We start from the raw sequence: 24,547 nt of genomic DNA on the forward strand, positions 1-24,547 counted from the left end.
TTTTACAAGTGTTTAAGTATTTTGGAAGGTGCCAAGCACACGAGAGGATACTGATATTACACATACACACTAAATTGACACCTTCGCACATATAGCTTGTGTCTTTCTAAAAATATAATTAGACCAAAAATTTTTCCAAATATTTTCATATTTGGAACAGACTGGCGATGTTTTGCATAGATCTTTCTTCAGGCCTGAAATAAAACCAGTGACTTGTGAACTAGAAATAAACTGAGAACAATTGTTTTGAGATTATTTTTTGTTCATCAACAATTAGAGAAACGGTGGCTTTAAGTGTCAAACGGGTGGCTAGAGGGGCAGGTGCAGTATAGCACCTCCTCTGGGTTAGCCAGAGAAAAGCAGCGTCCTTACTCCAAAGTGTCCCTGTCACTAAAAAGGCACCTTTTCTTTGGTTGGTTGGTTTTTTTTTTTAATCTAGAGTTCCATTTTATACAAGAAGCATAGTTGAAGGTCCTCATTTCACCACCACAAGAACGTGATCATGAACACTTGTCAAGAATTCACATCGGCAACCAAGCCTCATGCATAACCCAGGATTGATGAAGACAGTAAAATTTTGCAGTCATCAGCAAGACACTCCTTAACAGAAACTGGTATCCTATTCTGTCAAATAGCACCACATCTTTTTTCTTATTATGAATTACCGTATCTAAAACAAATGCATACAGCTTTCCAAATGACAGAATTACTGAAGAACTGGTAGCAAGTCATGTCACCATGCTGTACTGCTTTGCTCCACTCCAACCTTTCCTCAGCAAGAAGTATTTCAACACTACAGTTTAATCTTTGTTCTGGTTTCTCCTCTCACCCGTATCTGATTATCAGAGAAAAAAAAATCTTGCAGGAACAACTGTGCCTTAGATGCTTCACTTATATTCACAAACCATGCAGCATTTGGTACCACTTTACATTCCCTAGATCTCTAATTTCATATGATTTTGATAAACACTTAGCACCAATTGTACAAACTAGTGAGAATTAGTTTCACAGGAGACATGGATTACATCAACTGCAACAGAAATATTTTGGGCAATGGAAGATTGTTGGTGGTATTGCACATTTGGACCATTGCTATTTTGAGCACTACTTACCGTTAAAGATGATCTAAACCTTGCAACAAAACTGCTATTTCACTTGAATTTAGCCTTCATATGCAATAAGTATCTAGGAAAGACTAAAAACCCTCATCATAGCTAAACACACAGCAAGGTATATTTTAGAGGTACAACTGACAGTCCAAATGTTACAGATCCCAGATGTTCTAGGCATTCTGAGGAGTAGTAGTTCAACCTTGCAGAGCCTTAGAGGAACAACTGTCAATCAACCAAAGCTCAAAAAGTAAGGCATGTCATGGACAGGAGACAAGAGGTTATTATAAAAATGAAACATCTCTGGAATTGTATTCATTTTTTTGTTGTCTCCATTCTCAGATGGAGCAACAATAAAAGGTGTGAAATATAATTCTAACCATAAATAATAATGTGTTTTTTATTTAAAACTTGCCATAAGCTTCCCTCCCACACAAGAAGTGATTCAACTTTCCTCTCCTGTGTGCTTTCTCCATTGTATCTAAGCATGGTCCCCACGATTTAGCCAGTGATACCTCGGTAAAATGAAGTGGATGTGTATTTTTTGAAATCCCTCATGTGGATGCTGAAGCACGCAAGCTAATGCAGGTCTGGCACTGTTAAAGTGGTCCTTTCCTGCCATCTAGGGGACACGTACTGGTGTGCAAACACAGATTGGTCTTCACAGTTACATCTAGGAAAACTTTCTATATTAAATGCTTATCTCTGCCCAGCAAAACCCAAATCAACTTGAGGAGTAGCACAACTAACAAGAAGCAAACACAACTGAAGAATAGCACAACTATTTTATGAGAGACCATATAGTAGAGCATAACAGTTTAATTCTGGCACAATCTTAAAATTTTCTACAGTAAATTTCAGTTAAATGCCTAGCAAAATATTGAGGTGATAATCTAAGCCTTGCTTTTACAGCGCACAGCCATGTCTTCTGAGCTACTCAGCTATGTGAAAAGCCTTTTGATCTTCCTGGATACCTCAAGAGAGCCAGACCTGTGCTGCTATAAACAATGTGTGACTGTCAACAGTCAATACTGAGAGAAAAAAGATTGAGATGTCTGTGGTCCCAGAAAGTAAGGAAGTCAGAAAAACCATAGTTGTATCACACCTGATATTACAAAAATTTAGCTCAGTTCCAGAACTTGCTTTCCAATACATCATTCACATGAAGCACTTTCTCAGAGCCTCATTCTCCTGCCTGCATGGTGCACGGCCACACTGTGCAGACAGTATGCACCTTTCTATTGCTCTACCCTAAGAAGCAAAACACAGAAAAATTGAACATTGAAAGATCATCAAGTTAATTTTAGAAGAAGTTAAAAGTTTTTCCAAGATGCAAGTTCCTATTGCTAGTGTTGATGTCATGGTCAGGTTTTTTGTACTTACTCTTTTCACTGCTGCCTTCTGGGCTCTTTCACAGGGCAGACTCTAAAAAAGGAAAGAGCAAATTCAGCTAAATACTAAGCATAGTCAAATGCACACACAAAAATCCCAACAAGTTTTTTTCCTGTTCTTCTGTTTGTATTTTTGTTCTTACTTTGGAAGGGAACAGTCCACCAAAACAAACACCCTCCACTAAAAGAAACAAAGACCTACGTTTCCCATGGCTGAGACCATGTGAAAGTCTCTTTAGGATGAAAGTTGGAGCTTCTCTTGAGATGATTTTAAGATATTTCATGAACTGGCTACAGCTGCGCAAGATGCAGGCCCTGATTCTGCCCCAGTGAAGGGATTGAAGATGAAATGCTTTCACTATCCCCTACACTTGAAGTGACAAAGTTACTCTACTTCAATACCTCTTCACCAAAGAACACACAAACAAAACCCCACAAATCTAACAGAACAACTCAATTTTATTTTTATAAAATAAATTTGAGCGGCTACGCCCAAGTCCTCTTCCCATTACTTTGTGCAGTGTGTTTAAATAGCTAGAAAGAATCACTGACTTGGGGACAGTGAAGTTCTTTTACCGCCTAGGCAAGAAGTTCCAGAAAAGACAACAAATAAAAAGCCACAGGCCAACACATTTACAGCAGTAGAATACAAATCTGTGTAAGACATTAATTTCTTGAATTGGAACATAGTGTATGCCTGCTCAGCATAAACAGAAATTTGACACTAGACCAGCACTGCTGCTAAAAAAAAAATAAAATATCTTTCTCTTGATATTATATTTATGGAATTTGTTATTCACAGAAAAGAAAGGAAGGTCTCCTGCAAGATCAAGGTAACAACATACATTTGAGAACAAAAATCTCAGTGGTGAAGAGTGAACCTGAAGTTTTATACAGAAGAACTTGCAAAGATTATAACTAGAAAATTGCTATTGCCCAAAGGCATCGCAGGAACCTGTGGCATGGATCCCAAGCGTTAGTACAGCATGCCTTGCTAAACTTCAGGAAATCTGTGCCCCTGTACCAGAAACTGTTGTCCAGGTTCTGTAGAACATCCAGCTAGGGGACTCTTTAGATCCCCAGATAAGATGCCAGCAGTGTCTTGAAAATGGAGACTGCTTGGGGCTACAGGGTAAACATGAACAAACTGAGACAAGGTACTTAAGCTATGTTTTTAGAAAAATAAATAAATAAAAAGGGAGATAACAGTGAAATGAGATTGGATTTACCAAGACAGCCGTATGAGGAAAATACGGGTTACTTGGTAAAACCTATAGCTTGTGACAACCTTCTTTTTTCTTGTACAGTCCCTCACAGGCCTTTGTCAGCATCTTTAGACAAGACAGTACAAGGCAACAATATCTTAGAAGGAAGAAAAAGAAAAAAGAAAGAAAAAAAATTACAAAGGCTCCAATTAGAGACAGGATGGAAAGGTAGTAAGTCACCATCAAGAAATCAAGACAGCTTGCTTCCGAAGCCGGACCTCACGGTGAGTACAGACTAAGCTGGGTACACCCTTAATGCAAACTGTCATGAACATACTCGAACAGTAAAAAAACCCTACAATACATATTTTGGACCTCTCAAACACATTGAACATTGCACTTAACGCAGTAAATTTAAAGTCTATTCCATGAAAGGAGAACTTCCATGCCTATGAAAATCAGTATGTTCCAGCTTTGGTTTTCTAAAAGTAAAGCATTTTTAAGTCTGATTTGACTATCTACAGCGACATCTGCATAGTCTTAAAGAAGTTCTGAACTATCCTAACCTGTACCTATGAAATTTTCCTCTTCATTTAACATAGGCTTATCTTTCCATTAATTTAAGAAACTAAAGCCAACAAGCATGTGAGGTTTCCAGGTTTGTTTTTTAAATGTAATAAAAAGTATGGTTTCAGAAAGGCAACTTTATGCACAGCATTTTGGGAGGTGTATTCCTATGGAAAGCTGCCTGGTGGAAAAGGCCCTGGGGGTGCAGGTGGACAGCTGGCTGAACCTGGGGGTGCCCAGGTGGCCAAACAGGCCCATAGCATGCTGGCTTCGATCCAAACAGTGTGGCCAGCAGGGCTGGGGCAGTGAGCATCCCCCTGTACTCGGCACTGGTGAGGCTGCACCTCATAGACTGTGTTCAGTATTTGAGGGATGTACAAGAGGGACGTAGAGGTGCTGGAGCGTGTCCAGAGAAGGGCAACAAAGCTGGTGAAGGGTCTGGAGCACAAGGCTTAGAGCAGCTGAGGGATCTGGGGTTGTTTAGCCTGGAGGAGACTCGGGGGGCATCTTACCGCTCTCTATAGCTACCTGAGAGGAGGTTGTAGGCAGGTGGGGGTCTGTCTCTTCTCCCAAGTAACTGTTGACAGGACAAGAGGAAATGGCCTCAAGTTGCACCAGGGGAGGCTTGGATTGGATATTAGGAAAAATTTCTTCGCTGAAAGGGTGCTCAAGCATAGGAACAGGCTGCCCAGGGAGGTGGTGGAATCACCATCCCTGGAGGCATTTGAAAAAATGCATAGATGCAGTGCTTAGGGACATGGTTTAGCTAGGGACTTGTCAGTCCTGGGTTAATGCTTAGACTTGATGATCTTTAAGGTCTTTTCATCCTAAATGACTCTATGATTCTGTCTAGGTAACAGCATGTGAATATAGGCACACAATTTGCTACTCTGTCCCTTCTGCTTTTAGAACATTTTCAAAACTCTGTATTCTTTGGGAATATTTTTGGAATTGCTGGGGAAAAAGGAAACTTACTATGACATTAAGATGGTCAAAATTAACACACTGAGCAAAGACACTAAAAGTACTTATTATTTAAAGCCTATTCTTATGAAATAGTGTTGGGGTTGAACAGGAAAAAAAAAATGAAGTCAACTGGGTGTACTTCTCCCCCCATTTTCACAACTCAAATTACTCATCTGTCTGTAAATATTTCTCTGCAAGTCATGCTTTGTCCAGAAGCTTTTTTTTTTAACAAAAAAACCAGAATACAAATGAAAGTACAGTCTCTTACAAAAATTACTTGAAAAGCACAAAAAAAGAAAAACTGAAGTAGTTTTTCACCAGTTTTTATCTTCCCCAAAACCATATTTTGGTGTGTTACAATATTTACATTGTTAAATAACTACCAGTTCATAGAATTGCATTTTTAAACCTGGAAAAATTAAACCTGCACATTTTACAGGGGGTGGGGCAGCATTTCAGTTCACAAAGAGCAAATGAACTTTCAAAAATTTTATATATGAAATGCTAATAAAGAACACCTACAATTTGCAAGCTAGAGTAACTGTGAACTGTAGGGTAAGGAAAGAAAGAAAACTGTTTCCTTCTCAAACACAAATGACCCAGTTTACGATGCTAAAATGTACAAAAGGAAAAGGAAATTTGATGGCCACAAAATACATGGTTTTTTCCTTAGTAAATGGTTTTCACTCACCATAGGTTACCGAAGCAGATAAAAGTTAACTGGACAAAAGAGAGAGGAAGAGTAGTATGCTCCCTACTCAATTATCCAGCCTATTTTTTCTAGTACTTACTTATGCAATAAGGCTTTATTCAGTCCTAAAATTATTAACAGGGAGGGAAACATTAAAATTACCGGATCTACTTAGTAAAACCAGTTAGCTTAGAGACAAACACATCAGGGAAAGGGGAAGGGAAAGTCTTAGCGTAAAACTTAGTTCCATTTCAAAAAAACTAAGAAAATTCAGTTAAGCAAAAGAGCTTAAGTCTGCAAAGACTACTTTCAAAAAGCTGATCCTGCCAACCTCATCCAAGCATGACAAAAATTGTTCAAAGGTCCATGCTTACAGAGGCTGCCTAAACAAATCAGAACTACTTCTCTCTTAATATGACGGATTATTTTAACACAATGGGTCTGATTTTATAAATTAGACTATAACATGCAGATCAATTACTTTATTACAGTATTCTGTTTTTCTGATATTTTACTCAAAAAGGTTTTTAAATGCTTCCTTATCCTTCTAGTTTTCTAATTTCCTCTGAGAAGCTGATTAAGTGTTCTTTGTGAACAGTATACTATATGCAGAATATTTTTGAAGTGAAAACTCTCTGCAATATATTCACTACATACAGATTAACAAAAATAATACCGTGTTTAGCAGCACAAACACACATGCAGTGCTCCAAAACACATAATTGTAAATAATATTTTTATCAAGCCACTTTTAGTATAACAGGCTCTGAAAGTGATTAAAATTAACCCCCTAAAATTCAACACCAAGCCTTTTTCAAAAAACAAACCACAGCATCACAGATATTACAAATTGAAAACTTGTAGAAAATGTAGTAAGGTGATCAAAATCATAGCTATTGTCAAGAATGTTTCCTTCTATAAAGATACTCAAAGTTCTTAAGTATTGGGGAATTAAGAGAAAGCTTTAATTATTCTGATATTCCAAGGTCTACAATGTGACCATTTCTTCTTATTCAAAGTAAGATGTATTACTTCAGGTGAGACCGGTTTTAGTAATCAAACTATATATTTATGAATGGTTTTGCCTGGAAAGTGTTAGCTACGAAATCATGCCCCTTTTTTTTTTTTTTTTTTTTTTTAATGAAATGGGCTATACATTCACATAGTGCTTTTTATAAATATTCGGGATTACATTCTGAACTACATAAAAATGAAACTGAAAATAAATATAATTTCCAAACTGAAATTATTAAGACACCAAACAAGAAACCTCATTCACATATCATTTTATTTTTTCTTTTCATTTCATAATTTGCTTCCTTAATAATAAAACAAATCTTATTTTCACACATTAGAACAGTTTTTAGCATAAACATCAGAGCAAGAGGCTTTAGTATCAGATTTTAACCTTGCCTTGCATTTCTCGTTTTTCTTTAAGCACTACTTTTCACTGATTTAAATTATCTTCTGAGCATTTTGACTTGATGCTCAACACAGGCTTTCTCCTAAACATGACTTTTGCTAACGAGCATTAATATACAACTTCATTCAATCAATCACTGTTTCCACATACATTCAAAGCCTTCTTTTTAACACTTATGACAACATATTTGCTGATACTTTTAAAATTTCATTAATCTTTGTTTCAAATAAAAATGGAAGCAAACTGAAATTTACAAAACAAAATTTTATTAAAGAAAACTTGAGTGTGCTTGAATTATCAAAATAAGATTTAACAGAAACAGTTTGTCATTAAAGGTCTACAGTCAATTAGCAAAATTGTTCTAGTAACCAGACTCCACACAGTTTTCAGGCATGCAAAAGCAGAGAACGGTGCTTTTGGAAAGCCTGCCTAACATTTTTGTAGGTTAGATACCTGACTGCTGCTGGGATTCCATTAGGAATTGAGTGTCTGCTACTGTTTGTTTGGTTTTTTTTTTTTCTCAGATGGTTTCTGGCACCTAATGTTCTCCATTAACTTCATCCAGAACTTTAGATTCTCTTTACTGATCTAACTTCATCCCCTTCAAATTGAATTAGGAGTTACTACATCCAATCTTTCACCACCTGTTTTTCAAATGGAAGCCCTCTACTTTTTCAACTTTCAGTTCCCAAATTTAAGCTGAATGAATATAATTCGAGCACTATAAAGAGTTCTCTGCTCCTGCAAAGATGACTAAAACCAAAAATCAAGGCAAAATATTTTCTCTGGAACAGAATCTGAAAACATGTTTGATAGTAGGTAAATAAATGTCAAGATTAGCTTCACTCTGAAGTCCACAGATGGAGCACCATGACTCTGTTCTGTTTATAAATCTGGCTTCCCTTTTGATTTTGCATTCATTTATAAAACAGCACTCTCACTAAAAGTTGAGGAAGGCTCATGTATACAGTATTTAAAATTTTAACAGATTACAGCAAGTCTACATGTAACACTGCCATGATTCCAAATCTAATTATCAGGAATTTGTTTTATTTTTCAAAAGGTATTCAAGTTTTAAATGACTAAACCAGCACTTCATAACAAAAGTTTTTATCCACTGTACAGAGATGTATTTTCAAGTAAAAGAATCATATCCTAGAACTACTTACCAAATAAACTGAGAATGAAATAGATTTCTTTTAAGGCAGAAGTTCAATTATATACCAGGTTAAAAGCCACCACAATATTAATTATAACTAACTCGTTTGACATGTAAAAATTTGCATTCATAACTATTAACTCCCGTGCTAGCTAGAACTCTACTGATGTTCCAGGAAGCTCAGCTGGAGATATAGTTACCCTCAGAGGCTAAAGCTATGCCAGAGTAAAGTCAACCTACTCACTACTTTTTCATTATTAAACAAACTGCGCTCATTTATGTTAATAAGTTATATAAACTATTTAGAAAGAGGAAGTATGAAATATTGACAATGACAAAACAGATTTTAAAAAGCTATCATTGAAAAAGTTAGAATACATACATATTCAGAGGAATTTCAATGCTTAAAACCAGATTCACAATGTTCATCCAGTTGCAGATTAGTGTACTAAAAAAAGTTAAGAAAATACTTTGTGTTTCAGTTCAACTGCACTTGATTCAAGTACAGCTTGGGAGTTGGGTGATATAAATTAAATATGGTCACTGCCTCAGCAGCCAGAAGTAGAGAAAAATGTACATGTTCACAGGATAAATAGAAGTCTCTTCTTTTGACGAGGGGCAGGAGGGAGCTATCTCACTCCAATACGGGAGGTCATCCACTCCAAGCCTTGGCATAATCTGGAAGACAAAGAGATGTTATATCGGTACTAGTTCTAGTCCAACATCATTACAGAATTTGCAAATTTGGAGTTTAAGCGATGAAAAAAATCCACAAAGTTCAATAAAGAAAAGGAAAATACAAAATGACCCTCTGCAAAGATTAGAAATAAATTCTTTCAGGAAATTCACGTTGGTGTTAATAGTATTCTAATTTACCACACATTACTATACTAAGCAGTAAGCATTTACCCTTCTCCTGTCAAAGCACAACAGGACTGAATGTGCCATGGGTGATCCTTTATGGAGCTGAGGGTGAGGTATGTAGATATTTCAGCAGCTGTCATGCAACCTTTCATGTCCTGCTTGTTCGCAAAGATGAGGACTGCAGCCTTCCGCAAATCCTAGAAGTAATTTAGAGTATTCATAATAGTTATTATAAAGAACTAAAGGGTTATTGCATTAACTGAATTTCTTAAAAGAACTGTATTCAAGCTAATCTACAATTATACAGCAGCATGGAGTTTTAACACATTAAAAATTAATTACATTAAGAATGAAGAAACCAATTTATTCAGAAGCATTCTCTACAACGGAGAATGAAATTCTAACATACTATATGACTAATCTTTTGGTATTGACCACATGTTCATATGTTAACTAAAGAAGGTCTTGTTAAAATGTATTTCATAAAGCTCCAAACCATCCATCCAGCAGAATTATTACTGGATAAACATTCCAAAATCTACATTAGATATTATTCAAATGGAAAAGCCTACTAGATATCATTCCCTTGAAAATACTTTTGACTTCTTTAAACAAGTTCTGTAGTGATTAAAGCGGTAGTTTAAGAAAGCTACCTAAATTCTTGTAAGTTTTATCTTGTTCCAAAAAAGGAGCTCTAATAACGCTGCAGCAGCTTTAGTAAAAACAGAAACTAATAAAATGTTGTTTTGTTTCTGTATGGAAATTAGGATACCACACAGCAATGAGATAAGAACTGGGATGTATGGTTTTAGGAGTGCAGAAGGGTAAACAAATGCAATATCCAGGAAGCTGACAGTTGTAATTAAAAGTGTTCAATACATTTCATTGTATATTGAATTCTGAGACTATTTCTCCATCAAGAAAAGAAAAAAAACCAAACAAAACACCTTTCTGGTTCAATGTTGAAAATGCACTCCTACATGTAATCTAGTCTAGGCCTACCAACGGTTTTCAAGGGACAGCGTATTAAAATCTTTATAACACTGAAAGCTAATAAACTACATGGGAAAACTTCACTATAAAAAGTCATCTTCCCACCTTTTTGGTAGTGTATTTGCTTCTTACTACCAGACCCAAACTACATTAATATTAAACTTTAAAGTGAAAACTCACTTATTTGAAACAATGCAAATCTCTCAGCGAAATGAACTTCAGTTACTTGCATTATACTAAATCCTCTTCCTTCAAAAATGAAGATCCTTAGATTTAAAACAACCCTAACTTAGCTTGAGTGTGATCACAGAAGGTTTTAATGGGCTTTAGCTAATCCAATATAGATGTTAATTTAGGATGTTTGAGGGAGTTGACCCAGTGTTGAAGAGTCGTCAATACAACATATAATAATAAAACTACAAAAAAAAGTAATTCAGAAGGGAACTGAACTGAAACTGATTTATCCACAGTATTTTACATGTGCCTTAATTTTAAGGAACAGGACTAAAACAAACAAAAAAGAGAAATGGAATTGCCTACTTTCTAAAATAATATAATAAAAAGTTTCTTGACATTTTCAACATTTAACAGAAAGAGAGAGAGTGTGGTGGTGAATCTAGTTACATTAATATGAAGCTTAAGGTTCTTTTACAAGTTCAACATTTGTAAAGAGTGATTTGATTACAATCAAGCAAGTCCTATTTCAAGAGTGCTTCATAGTAATTTTCCTATTTATTTATGATTTACGTGGTTTTAAAATGTGACCAACATACACATACATTTAGGCTCAGAGATTTTTTTTGTGACAGTGTAATTTTTGTTAACATACGAAGCATGTAATTTTATTTGACTGTTACAACAAAAAACCCCTACTATCCCAACTCCCCACTGTACCTCATGAGCCAGCATTCTATAAAGTTCTTCTTTTGTAATAGAAAGTCGCTCTCTATCAATGCTGTCAACAACAAGAATGATGAACTAGGGGAAAACACAATAGTACAGTATGTAAGTGCAAAGTATAAATTTCAAAAAGCACGTTTTCAAGAGACCACTACCACAAGTCTTCCTATATAAGACAGACATAAGACTTTCGGATCACACCAGAAAATAGAACAAGAGGTTTAAAATCAGTTTTTGGCTAGAGCCCTGGGATTCATACATGAAGATTATAGTTTCAAAATTTAAAAAAAAATAAAAGAAAATAAAAAGATTGTGCTTGTAAATTTCAGCACTGCTACTAAGATCTGCTTTCACATACTATGGTTAAATCTCTTTGGTGGATCTTCAGGCCCTACATCATACCCAAAACAGTGATGTAGGCACCAAAAGCACCTACAGGTAGTGGATTACATTTAAGATGTGGATGACAAAATTGATATACGGTTATCAAAGAAAACAGCTATTACTGTCCACTACTTGCCTACTCAGAAAACTATAGGGTGGGGTTTTTTTTCCAGGAAACTGAAATCGAAGCTCCCTCTCTTGAAAGAAGCATTTTCAGTAATTCATCATCATCTTACAAGGCTTAAGAAATATTACCTCCTCAGAGTAGTACATAGACCTCAATAAGCTATCTATAGGGCTTAGCACTAAGTTGTTGCACAACACCTTAAAATTTGCAAAGGACCCGTGCAACTGGCCTCTCACTCATGACTTTGCACCCTTCCAACTAGGCACCTGGAGATGGCTGCAGCAGTGATTTTATCCTTACCATTCCTGCGAAGCACATTATTCTCATAGCCACCCATGCATTTGTGAATCCTGAGACACTGCTCGGTCTGGTATGTCAGGTGTCCCATGAGAAGCCATTGCCACTGGTATGAACGTTAACTCTTCTACCCTACTCTTTCTGCCCCTGGTTTTGCACCTTCTATTTTATAGCTCTACACCAGAGAAGAAAGAGACCTGGCATTCCGCAGTAGGCATTACTCTAGTAAATGCTCATAAGCATTACACAATAGTATGTGTACACAAACTGTAACCACTGATCACTGCTCTGCCCACAGTGTGCTCCAAGCAGCGCTAACAGCATCATAGGTGGGAACAACGAGTAGGGAGATCAAGCATGTTCTGATAAAAATTATACAGATACTGGGGTGGGGCGGGGTGGCAGTGGCAGCAGTGAATTACAGGGAACACATGCTACACTGGAGAGGAAACCAAGGAGGTGACATTCATCTGAGAGACACCATCACTTCTCTGCCCAGATGGGAATCCTTCTCTCTTTAACTCCTTGTTGCCACCACCACCCCCCGCCCCCGCTGATAACTTAACCAACGTAACTCCCTCCCCCCTTTCCTCTCCCCCCAAATCTTGTGTCTGTAAGCTTGTCTCAACATCCTTTCGGTGAGAACACAATCCTACTCTTAAAACAGAACTGCAGAATTAGGCATTTAAGTTGAAACTAATTGGGGCAGGTATGCACTGAAAAGCTTATTTGTGGGGTTTTTACATTACTCCAAAGATTTTGTTTAGATTGCTTCAATTTACAGATACGGAAAGAGAGAAAAGAGAGATAGCAACAAAAATGGAGGATTATAAATCACCACTATAATTTTCCAACATATGCTCCAAATCACTTTGCCTTATAAAATTAATGAGATTCATTACCCACTGAAAATGACCACACGGTATGAAAAACGGTATGAAATACCAAGTCAATTTAATGCTGCTGTGACTTTGAGATGTCTAGCAGATGAGGAAGAACAGTACCTATCAGGGAAGCTAGGATTAGCATACTAAACAGACCCCTTTTCTTCCTCAAATATTTCTAGCAGACAAAGCTTCTAAGCAAAGAGAAAGTTCTTCTTTCCAAGTGCTACAAAGCACTGGATTTCAAATGCTTACTAGCCAGAATATGATTAAGAACAACCCAAAAGGATCAAAGAAAAGAACTAATAAATCCATCGCCCCAAATTCCAAAATCAAAGATTCTCAATGGACAAATGTCAAGAATGTATTGTTATTGTACCAGATAATGCTGGCAGAAGTCTCTTCACCCTCATGTGCATTTGTCTTAGATGTAGCTATACTTTTCTAGGTAAAATAAAAAATAAGTTTAGAATACCAGAGATGAAGGTTGATATGTCATCACCAGACTTTCAGTAGATAAAAAGTTTCTGAACATCTGGGGTGGATCACTATAATCTGCCCTCCTTCAAAGGGCAGCACAGGACAGAAAACCTAACTTTACAGGAGGATGGAATGCTCATATAGTAAGTAATATTTACAAGAGATCTCTGCTTTTAGTAGAAATGGTAAGAAATTAAATAGAAAATTTTTTACATCAATGTAATCTGGTTTGGATTACAGAGGCTACATTTGATTGTCTAGGAGAAAAGTCTACCTTCACAGTTTATACCACAGATCAAACAACATTACTGTAAAGAATACAGGAAAAATACTTCAAATATTACCAGAAAATTGGCTGCATACCAGAGACATCATACACTTTTTGGGTTTATTCTTTCTCCAAAAGACTGAACAATAATACAGCTGCAATCTTTATATAAATCTACTAATATTCCTAATAAATAAGTTAAGTACAAAAAAATTAGTGAATTTGAGATTTCAAAGCAGCTTCTCATACCTCTGTGTTTGAGTAATAGGTATTCCATGATGACCGTAATGATTCTTGTCCTCCAATATCCCACATTAAGAAATGAGTGTTTTTCACCACTATTTCCTCTACATTGCTTCCTATGGTTGGAGAAGTATGAACCACTTCATTCATTAAGCTAAAGGAAACAATACCATACCATAAAGACCAGCCAGTAAAATCCACAAGGCCTGTCACAGCTCAATTACAACAAATCTATTGTAGAAAAGGTAAGTATGTGTAACTCTGATAAAAAAAAAAAAAGATTAAAAACATAGGCATATTTCAAAAGCCACACATTTGAATTTTTATAGAAATAAAGTAAATATTGAAGAACAATTGTTTAGTAAAAAGATTAGTTCAACCTGAACTTGGACTAAAAACCGTGGTTGAAAAGTTCTAGTGTGCTTTTGTAGCAAAGACTATAGACACGGTTAAAGACACCAGCAGCAACAAATAAGCACATAAAAGGTTTACAACAAATGGATAAGCACCTGCATTGCAAGAGGTTTCCCTTTTTAAAGGACACACTTTATCAGATACTTAAAATGCACTTGTTCCAAAGCAGAAGCTGCTATTCTAAGGATCCCAAATAAGGGGAACGCTAAACTGCAAAATATAAATCAGAATATAATCTTATCAGAACACTCAACTTAGTAACTCAATATTAAAAACAAGTTCCAAAGGACTGTTTGTTTACATAGCTGAAAATGTCTCAGTTCTACCTTAAACTTTGTCAAAACTACCTAGAAAAATGTTACTTTGGAAAACATTCATCCTCTGCTGCCTTTGTACCCAAATACATTTGCAGTAATTTGGCTATATCCTCTTACTTTTCCACAATTACAATAGCAATTATGTTCCTGCCAATATTCTTGAATTTATCATAGATATTCTTGTAATGCCAGCAAGATTTGGGTGCAACTCTGCTATTTAAAATGCTTAAGGTAGGACCTAGACAAGATAAAATACTATTTTGAGGAATCCTCCATCACAGATTTTTGACACTGGTATTAGGAAACATTTGGAAACATTTATGGATTTTTGCAGAGTGGTGACAATTTCCATTAATTTAAAAATCACTTTCTTCTCTGCATTTCTTGGTGACAGGATTATGTCTATGCTTACAAATAAAGATAGGCTTTGACAGCAACAGAACTTGCAGTTCACTTTGTCCTTGTGTGTACAATTTTGTTATTCAATTTACAGTTCAGTTTTAAAACATTGCAGTTCCTTCACTTATCCTTTAAATACTTACTCTGTTTAGAACACCAGATATACCATTAATGTAGAAACTGTGATCTAGAACCCTAGAGTATCCGCCAGGTTGCAAAGCTGAATTTTCAATGATTAAACAGTGACAAATATTAAAATGTAAACAAAACCCCAAAATAGTTCATATACTTACAATTGGTAAAGAATAGTAGTCTTTCCAGCATTATCAAGTCCCACTATGATTACTTTGTGCTCTGCATGTACACAAAAAACAAGAATAAATCAGGGGAAACAGAATAAATCAGTGGAAACAGCAATAATTATAATTCTGTTTAATCACTTTACTGAAGAAAGCAACTGCTTGTTTGTCTTCTTTCAGTAGCTTACACAGAATACTGGTGACTTCAGGACAGGAAAAAACCAAGAAAATCCACAAAGCCTCATCTTCTCTTGAGACTACAGTCTCAGGAGAAGTCAGTACTGGAAGTCTGCATAAAGGAATGGTTACTAATATGACTACTTTTTTTTAAAAAAAATCTAGTTTTAGAAAGAAAACTACAATGAACAAATATAGTAGTGTACCATCTTAAGAACATCACCAAACACCTAAAGACTGCACAAAATATTAGCCTAACACTCAAAGCTCAGTAATAACCACTTACGGGACCACCGTCTTACTCGCACAGTAAGAACTAAGAGGAAAGCTGTATTTTGAACAGATCACAAATTCCAACACTGCAGTTTCTGAACTGAAAAGTCACAGAATGGTCGAGGATGGAAGACAGCTATGGAGGTCACCTGGTCCAACCCCCTTGCTCAACCAGGGCCACCTAGAGCCAGTTGCCTAGGTCCGTGTCCAGATGGGATTTGAGTACCTGCAAGGATGGAGATTCTATCCAACCTCCCTGGGCAGCCTGTGCCAGTGCTCAGTCACCCTCACAGTGAAAAGGTGTTTCCTGATGTTCAGAGGGAAGCTCCTGTGCTTCCAGTTTGTGTCCACTGCCTCTGATCCTGTCACTGGGCACAATTGAAACAAGCCTGGCTCTGTTGTCTTTGCACCCTTGCGTCAGGTATTCATATATATATTAACAAGATCCCCACTTCAAGCCTTTTCCTCTCAAGGCTAAACAGTTCCAGCTCTCTCAGCCTTTTCTCATATGTGGGATGCTCCTGTCCGTCATCTTTGTGGCCCGTCACTGGACTCTCTCCAGTACGCCATGTCTCTCTTGTACTGAGGAGCCTGGAACTGGACACACCACTCCAGGTGAGGCCTCACCAGTGCTGAATAGAAGGGAAAGATCACTTCCCTTGACCTGCTGGAAAGCCCATCTTATAGAAAACTGACCTTCAAGCTGCTGCAATGTTATTTTTTTCCAGGCACAGGGGAAACAAAAGCAAAACCAAACAGAAACAAGAACACCCCCACCCCCCCCACCCCGAACTTAGATGGTTATCTATAGTTAATGCTTAGACTTTCAGATACAGCAGCACAGCCAATTAGAATGATGGTTCTTTTGATATATATGTGAAGTTTGAAGATACCAATCCACTTACTGACAAAAAAGCAAATCACTTGAGAGCAGAGAATTTACAAATGGATACTAGAAGTAAAACTTGCATAAAAAGTCTGTGAACAGACTAACTTTTGAAAGGGTAATATTTAATATTCTAGGGCACTTATTCCAAAGCAAAACATGGTTCACAGCTTAAAGATTTCCTCTCAAATGCCATATTTGATCTACAAGACTTACAACAAATTACTAAAAGCTCAGAAGATCTATTATAAATATTAAATTGGTGGGGGTTTTTTTCCCATAAGTGGGTGGTCGAAGGAAAAATAGAAGTATTTTTGTTTTGGGTTTTGGGTTTTTGAAACCCATTTACATATAATAACCTAGGTCTTTTCATTCTGAAAGTGATTTTAATAAAATGTCTCTTGCTTGGGACTTTCAGTAGTTTTGTTATGTGATACAGCCCTAACAAATGTTGAAATGTATTTCATTGTATAAGTTCCCCTACTAATGCATCCTGCCAACACATTCCAAGGAAAGAACATTTTCTGGCCTTAAATCCACTGTATCTTTAACCCCATAAACAGCACCACCAGTAATTAATAACCTTTCCCAATACATAAATGGTATGAAACCCTCTCTGCTTTCAACTCTAATAAACCATGCCACATTGCTAGACTGTCAATCTCTTCTTCAAATCCAGTTAGATTTACAAGGATTTCAAAGTTCAAACATAGCAACACCCTTCTGCTGTTTTCAAAACAGCTACATTGTCAACTACTGCCTAAGAAGATTACTTTACTTTTGCAACATTCTGTTTGAGTTATTTTCAAGGAGGAAAAGAAAAGGAGTCCCAGCCAGGCATTACACTGCTTTTTCCCACCTTCAAATCAGAATACAATGTTTTACTTAGGAACAAAAAAGCAAAGTATTGGATGAAACAATATCACACTACTTGCAATGAAAAAAAAATCTCCATTGAGATGACTGTTTTTGAAAGCCATTGAAGCATGAATGGTTCAACTCTAGCTGAGGAACAAAAGGTACAGCTAATCTGCGTTACTCCATAGTCAAATGGTATTCTATACAGTAACTGAATAAGCACAAACAAGAAACAACCACACAAGTGTTAATTAATGTTGATTTGGGGATGAAAATAAGATTAATGCATCGGTTTCCACCTTTTAGCAGTGGCAGTTGCTTTTAGAACTGCCATTACATTTATGCCATACATTAACTACATTACATTTAGAACATTCCATTACATCTATGGTAATGGAAAATTCTTTAGAATTTCTATCTGGTTAATTACAGAATTTTTACTTAAAAACACTGCCAAAATAAGACAGAACAAAATTTTAGCAAGACAAGGATTTGTTTAAAAGAGCAACTAGTAGAAGATAGATACTACAATTAAAAGAAAGGACAATTATGGATTAAACCATAGGCAGTGATTTATGCTCATATTTATGTTCTGTAGTTACAGATTAAGTCAAATTTCTCCCTTTCACTGGCTGGTATTCAAACTCAGGTTGGGTTCTAGTCATGAATATCTCCCCAATCCACCATGCTCTTGGCAAAGAAAGGAGAAAATTCATAACAGAGTTGCCAGAGCAGAAGAGCAGCATCTTTATAAATCAGGTAGAAAGAGCAGAAAAAAATAGGTAGAAGAAGTAGGTATATGCAGAGAAAAACCCCCACAGTATTAGGCTACTGTTTAAAAGAATCCAAAGAATTCTGTTATATCAACCATCCCTGGCAGACTATTAAAACATATATATATATATATATATACACACACACATATATATATATATATAGTATTGTTAAAAAAAATATCTCTGGCAGTCTAGTATTATAAAATGATAGGACAGTGAAGATGATCATCTTGCATATGTTAGAAGGAAGATGTAATATGCTCCTTTCTTCATTTACTCGTCTATATTTCTCTGTGGTAAAAGGACTCAAAAGTGAAGATTAAATTCTCACAACTTTGCCCTTTGCTCTTTCCAATTTGCAAAAACTAAAACTAAGAAAATAATCTAAATACTTTAATGATGAGCAAGGCTCTTCCAACATATTTGAAAGAAAAAATGAATACTGGACAGGTTACCAATATTTTTTAGGCCATGAAATACAAAACCCACATCTAGTCCCAAAGAACAATAATCTTGAGGACTTCAAGGCTGAAGACAGAATGCAAATAGAAATTTGCTTAAGAGGAGGCAGGAGGAATAGCATTTTACTAAGCTTCAAAGATACTTCAATACAAGGATTCATACTGCACACTAAAAGCTACCTTAGAGTCTTCTTTCAAACACAACAGAATGCTTAAATACAGCTGTATTTCCAGACTTGATTACAAAAAAGTAGTGAAACTGACAATAGTGTTCAGTAATTGCTGGAAGCAAAATCCATGGGTTTTCCAGATAATGATCTGCTAACTTGACTGTCTGTACAGTCTGGGAACTGTCAGCAAACCTAAGGGAAGTAAACAGTGGAGTTACAGAAGTTCAGCCACCTTGACTTAGAGCTTATCATTATTTGTCTTATAGCAGTTTTTTTAACACATATAGTATTTATTCAGAGCAACGCGGAAGGTTTTGAACAACTACCATTCAAAAAAATTAAAAAACAGATTTGTGAACTTCTTGCAGAACTCTATCTACCACACACATACCTACAGGAATAAGGTATTGACAACTGTCAGAGTTGCCTTTATCAGGGTTGCTGACATTCACTTCTGTTTTTTCCTTATAGTTTCATTAAGAGCAATCATTATAGTATTGATAGAATGGTAAGTCAAGCAAGTTTTATTCAGCTACGCTTTAACACAGGCAGTAAGTTAGTTGCTCCACCATTTATATTACTACATGTTGCTCAGAATGTGCCATCTGAGTACTGAATCACAGCATAAGCACATTATTTTTGAAGTCTGACATACTATTACAAGTTATTTTCAAAGTAAGTTCAGTCTCAACTTATGACACTTTATAACAATGTTTAATGGCTGCAGGGCAAAATATTTTAAATGGAAACAATGTTTGGGCAATGTTTTTTGTCAATTTCATTAATTAGGAAAAATAATGAGGAAGCCATCAGTAAGACACTTAGAAAAAAAGTCTATTTTTAAGTCAATTGTTTCTCTTGTAAGTACCTCTATTTCAGTTCACACCATTCAATTACTAATTGATTAAGAGACAATAGGTATTGAGAGCTGAAAGACAGAGAAGTGCTAGCTGTCCTCCCTCCTCCAGGCTTTAACCTCTCTTCTCATCTCCATGACTTCAGTAAACAGGAAGATTAAGACCCTGAAACAGCTTTGACCATTACCACCATCAGCCACTGTTTTAAAGACTACTGCCAAGCTCAAACTGGAAATTAATCCTTCCAAACACATCCACAGAGCTAAACAGATATTCCATGACAGACTGTGCTCAGGGCAGAGACTGCTAGCCTTCTCCTCTTTCATTAGTCACTGACTCACAGATCAGCACAGGCATCACCCCGTTTCCTTAAACTGCTCTGCGATGCAGCTTTTCTTGTTCAACAATCCCACATGCCAGATTTGGAGAGTAGATGGTGCACTGCAATGGAAAAGCAAGTGCATTCTACCAGGAGAGCAGGAAAAGGAGCTAAAGGCTTTCCCCTCCTAGAAGTTCCCATCACAGGTCAAAGCCACACAACACTATTTCAACCATTGCACTTTCCACCATCACCACTCTGGGTCTGCCAGACTGGGCTAACCATAATCAATATGGGCTGAACAAACTGGAATATTTTTTGCTGCATGTATAGTGAGTTGAAATAGGATAGAGAGATTCAACTCCCTGGCAGGAAAACACAGATCATAGGGCTAAACCAGCTGAACACAAATATTAAGAAAAGCTGCTGGAAGAGGTCAGTAGGTAACATTAGTCAACAGACACTTATCAGTAAATGTCTTTAGAAACAGATTAGGTCAAGTCTCTTGACCTTCCTTACAGTACCTCATCTTTACCATTGGAAAGGATGGTAAGAAAATCAAATTGCAAGAGTAGTAAAGATGATATGTAAATTAATAAAATTACACTCAATGTTAGTAGGATCTCAGGTACCTTCATTACAAGGCTTTCCTGCCAGGCAGAAGTCACTCAATGAACTCAGATTTCTATACATTGCACATCTACTCTAACTGCACTGAATCCTACAGCACAAAAATGCATGGGTCTTATTTCAACATCTTAGTTATCGTAAGATGTGCATTTTTCAGAAAGCTACCAACAGATCTTCTTCCTGTCTGTTAACAGTATTAGCTCAACAGTTGGTATTTCTTCCACGTTGTCCAAACATTATTGATCAAATACCTTGCAGATTTGGCATTTTCAGCTCAACTATTATTCACATTTATAAAAAGCAAAACTGCAGTGCATAATTAATACTTGACTGAAGTGCCAACAATTTCCTGTTCTGTATCTTCTAACACTTAGGCACACCTCCTCCCCCATGCTCTACTTGATGGAAGACAGATGGCACTTTCTAAATCTTTGTTTTGTTTAACCTTTCATTTTGCCAGTATCAAGCACTTCAGACTATCAGCACAACCCACACTAGCCATGATGAACTGATGCCATGCTCACACAGACTGGGGTCTATTTGCATCTTTGGAATATTCCCTCTGTATAGTCAAAGTCATTGTGTAAGCTACTGTGCTAGTCTGCTCAACAGTTTAATGGGACAGTCTACGAATTCTCCAAGAAATTGTCTAGATTTGATGTAACTCGAAGACCAGCTCAGTAATCACTATCCTTTATTATTACCAATAATATTATTTGAAGGAAAAAAGTTAAGTAGAGAATAATTTCCCACTAGATGGGGGAAAAAAATATGTTTGAAGAGAATTTTCTAGGGTGGAATTTCAATTTTGGCCATGAAAAGAAACTCACTTTGTTCTCTACAATCACCACAAGAAGAAGGGGCAAAAAAACCCTCAACAAACCACACCAAAGAGAACCCCAGCAACAAAACAAGATCAGAACACACCTCAGAAGCCTCTCCTTGGGACAAAAGCCAAATGGTAAGTATTTCACGGTATTGCCCTATCTATCTCAACTGTGATAATATTTTCTGTTAACATTTTAAACGTATAAATAACTTTCCTTTCAGAAATTAATATACAGTAACAACGTTTTTTCCACTAATGAAATGGAATCAACATAATCTAATGTTGTCATGTACTAGCAAAAAACCAAAGCAAACTCAAAACCTCTTCCTTCCTTCCTGAAGATAAATATTGACATAATAAAGTACCATATAGACCAATACTAAAAGCTACCAGAAGTTATGTCCTGATCAGTTCTCTGCTTATAAATGCCTCTTCAGAGTTCTTCATGGAAGGAGTTGCAGATTACAGTACTCTATGAAAACCAAGACAGTACTTAATAGTTTTCTGGAGAACAGGGGAAACTTTGAGTCTTACCACATGGGTTTTCCAGTTCAAATAAATAAGAATCTTCAAATAAACAACAGCAACAAATTCAGAAGACTGTTCGAAGACTTCAGGAATGATACGGTGGAACAGTGTATGTGGGGGAAAGATAAATAGTCTGGATCTTCCTCCTACACCCATTCCATGAAAAGACAGTTTTGATAGATGGATGTTAACATGTACACACACTGAGGCATTGCTCTGGTATTTACAGAATTAGAACGGGTTATGTGCACTCACAGTGACAAGATTATTCAAGGGACACCAGGTGTACCTGCCTTCCAAAACTTGGGAAATTGTGTTAGTAACATGTTGAGCACTGCACGAAAAACCTTAACTACCCTTTGAGTAACTTTAAAGCAGGAATGAAGCATACATTTGGAAACCTGATGGGAGAACAATATCAGTTTGCCTGTTCCAAACTCAAAGCCTCAAGGAAAAACAACACAAACGATAAATTCCTTATTTTATTTTCTCACCAAAGAAGGCTAGGTAAACAAGGTTCATCAAAACAAATAAGGTAACAAATAAAACATAATTTTCTATTTTTATGATAACTGTCTGAGCTAGAGGTGGTGGCCGCCACAAGTTTTGAACTCAGGATTAAGGCATGAGCCATGGCTGCGGGGCTGGGTGCGCCAGGAGGGGAGCACGGAGAGCTGTCCCCTTCCCACCTCACTCTGGGCTTCAGAAGTTATGTTCTTGGGGCAACAACGCAATGTAACTAGAACCTTTGCCTCAAAGGCCCCAACACAAGTTTGGTGGCTTCCTCCTTAATACTGAAGATAAAAATAGCACGACTTTCACAGCAGAGCCCGAGTTAAAAACGGAGGATCTGCAAAGACAAGACCTTCCTTCACCGTCCACCGAAGCTTCAGCCGCTACAACGGTGGAAGATCCCGGCTGAGCGGCAGCAGCGCCGGCCGCGCCGCCAGCCGGGAAGCGCCACTCGGGGTCCGCCCGGGACGGCCGGGGTGCCCGGGGCGGCGGGGCCGCCTCAGCGGGGAGAAACAAAGCCGCCCCGGGCATGAGGCGCCGCGCAACCAGCGCCCGAGGCGCCGCACAAAGAAAAGCCCAACTTTAGCCTGGGCGCGCCCTCCGGGCAAGCCCGGGCAACAGAGCCGGCCGCCGCCCCCCGCCCGCGCCCCCTCAGCCCCGCTCGCCCCCGCGCCGCGCCGCCCGCCCCCCCTCCCCGCAGCCAGCGCGGACCCCCGCGCCCACCTTGGCTACCGAAGAGACTCCACAGCTTGGCGAAGATCAGTCCCATGCCTGGCCTCGACTCCCCGCCGAGCCCCCAGCGCACCCAGGGCTCAGCCAGGCGGCGGTGCCGGCTCCGCGGCTCCCTTCGGGCAGACGCAGCCCGCAGCGGCCCCGGGGCAGCGGCAGGGCGGGGGGCGGGGGGACGGGCACACGGCACCGCCCCTCCCCCGGCCAACGGCCGCACGGCGCGAGGGGCGGCCCCAACGCCTACGCGCCTGTCGCGCCGCGTCACGCCGTGCGTCATCACGTAGGCTCGCGGCGGGGCGGTGCTGCGCGCGGGCGGCGGTGGGGCCGGGCCGGGCTTGTCCCCGGGGCTGGCCAAGAGACCAGGGGTCTGGGGTCTCGCACGGCCGGGGAGCGGGGAGCCGCCCCGCAAGGGAGGGGTGCGGCGCAGTACGCTGCTCTCCCGGCCGGGGTGGAAGCGGCCCCGGCGCCGTGGCCGGCCTGCGCTGGCAGCGTTCTTTCCCCGTCACCGTGTCGTTCGGCCGGGCGGTGCCGTGGCTGGTCCGCGGTCTTCGTTGGCGGTTGGGAAGGGCTTGCTGTTTTTAATGCTCTCGGTTCTTTCCCGTATAGTAAAGCATTACAAACGCCTTTTCAGCGCTGTGCTAGAGGTTCTTGCATATCGACCCGTTGCGTGGGTCCCGCAGGTTTCTTACTCGGCAGCATCTTGGGGAGGGCCAGTGTAAGAGCACGAGCTCTGCTCCGCCTTAGTGAAGGAACCTGCAGGCACTTACCGGCAGGAGGGCTAGAAATACAAAACCTGTCATTTTAATCCACCCAGCAGCATTTAAGCTTGGTCATGCGGGGAAGAAAAAAGCGCTGCACCAACGTTTTGTCAAATAAGTTTCTTTATATACTGGAGCTGTATGTTGAACTCACGGTCTGAGCTGCTGCAGCGCCGCAAACTCATTGCTGCCCCGTAACACAGGGACACGCCGACCCCACCACCGGCAACGGTGCGGGCAGCTGCTCCGGGACTCAAACGGCGAAACCCCGGAGAGGGAGGAGGGCGCTGCGGCAAAGCGGGCTCTGCCCGCGGGGGAAGCTGCTGCGGCGGCAGGGGTGCTAAGGGTGCTGCTTGCGCAGGCCGCGCTGGCGGCTCTCCGCTTGTGGGCCAGGCCCGCAGCC

General features: G+C 38.8%; 1 protein-coding gene across 1 annotated transcript; it reads right to left on the minus strand.

Moving 5' to 3' along the window:
* Positions 1 to 7,199: 7,199 nt before the first annotated feature.
* Positions 7,200 to 23,621, minus strand: ARL5B (ADP ribosylation factor like GTPase 5B). The gene is made up of 6 exons (XM_055709352.1): positions 23,381 to 23,621; positions 15,375 to 15,435; positions 13,958 to 14,105; positions 11,263 to 11,346; positions 9,421 to 9,572; positions 7,200 to 9,189 (listed from the first exon to the last, which is right to left on the minus strand). The coding sequence occupies exons 1-6, from the start codon at positions 23,424 to 23,426 to the stop codon at positions 9,141 to 9,143; spliced, it is 540 nt and encodes a 179-aa protein (XP_055565327.1). The 5' UTR covers positions 23,427 to 23,621; the 3' UTR covers positions 7,200 to 9,140.
* Positions 23,622 to 24,547: the final 926 nt, after the last annotated feature.

This window comes from Falco cherrug, chromosome 4 (genome assembly GCF_023634085.1).
Source record: "Falco cherrug isolate bFalChe1 chromosome 4, bFalChe1.pri, whole genome shotgun sequence".
Lineage (NCBI taxonomy): Eukaryota > Metazoa > Chordata > Aves > Falconiformes > Falconidae > Falco > Falco cherrug.

Excerpts from the sequence above, each read along its gene's own strand:
- ARL5B (XM_055709352.1), bottom strand. The coding sequence starts at position 23,426 with ATGGGACTGATCTTCGCCAAGCTGTGGAGTCTCTTCGGTAGCCAAG. Across the intron at positions 11,347-13,957 it reads CCTATTACTCAAACACAGAG|TTCATCATTCTTGTTGTTGA; the intron begins GTATGAGAAGCT and ends GTTTTCCCCTAG. Across the intron at positions 9,190-9,420 it reads TGTGCTTTGACAGGAGAAGG|ATTATGCCAAGGCTTGGAGT; the intron begins GTAAATGCTTAC and ends TTTGTCTTCCAG.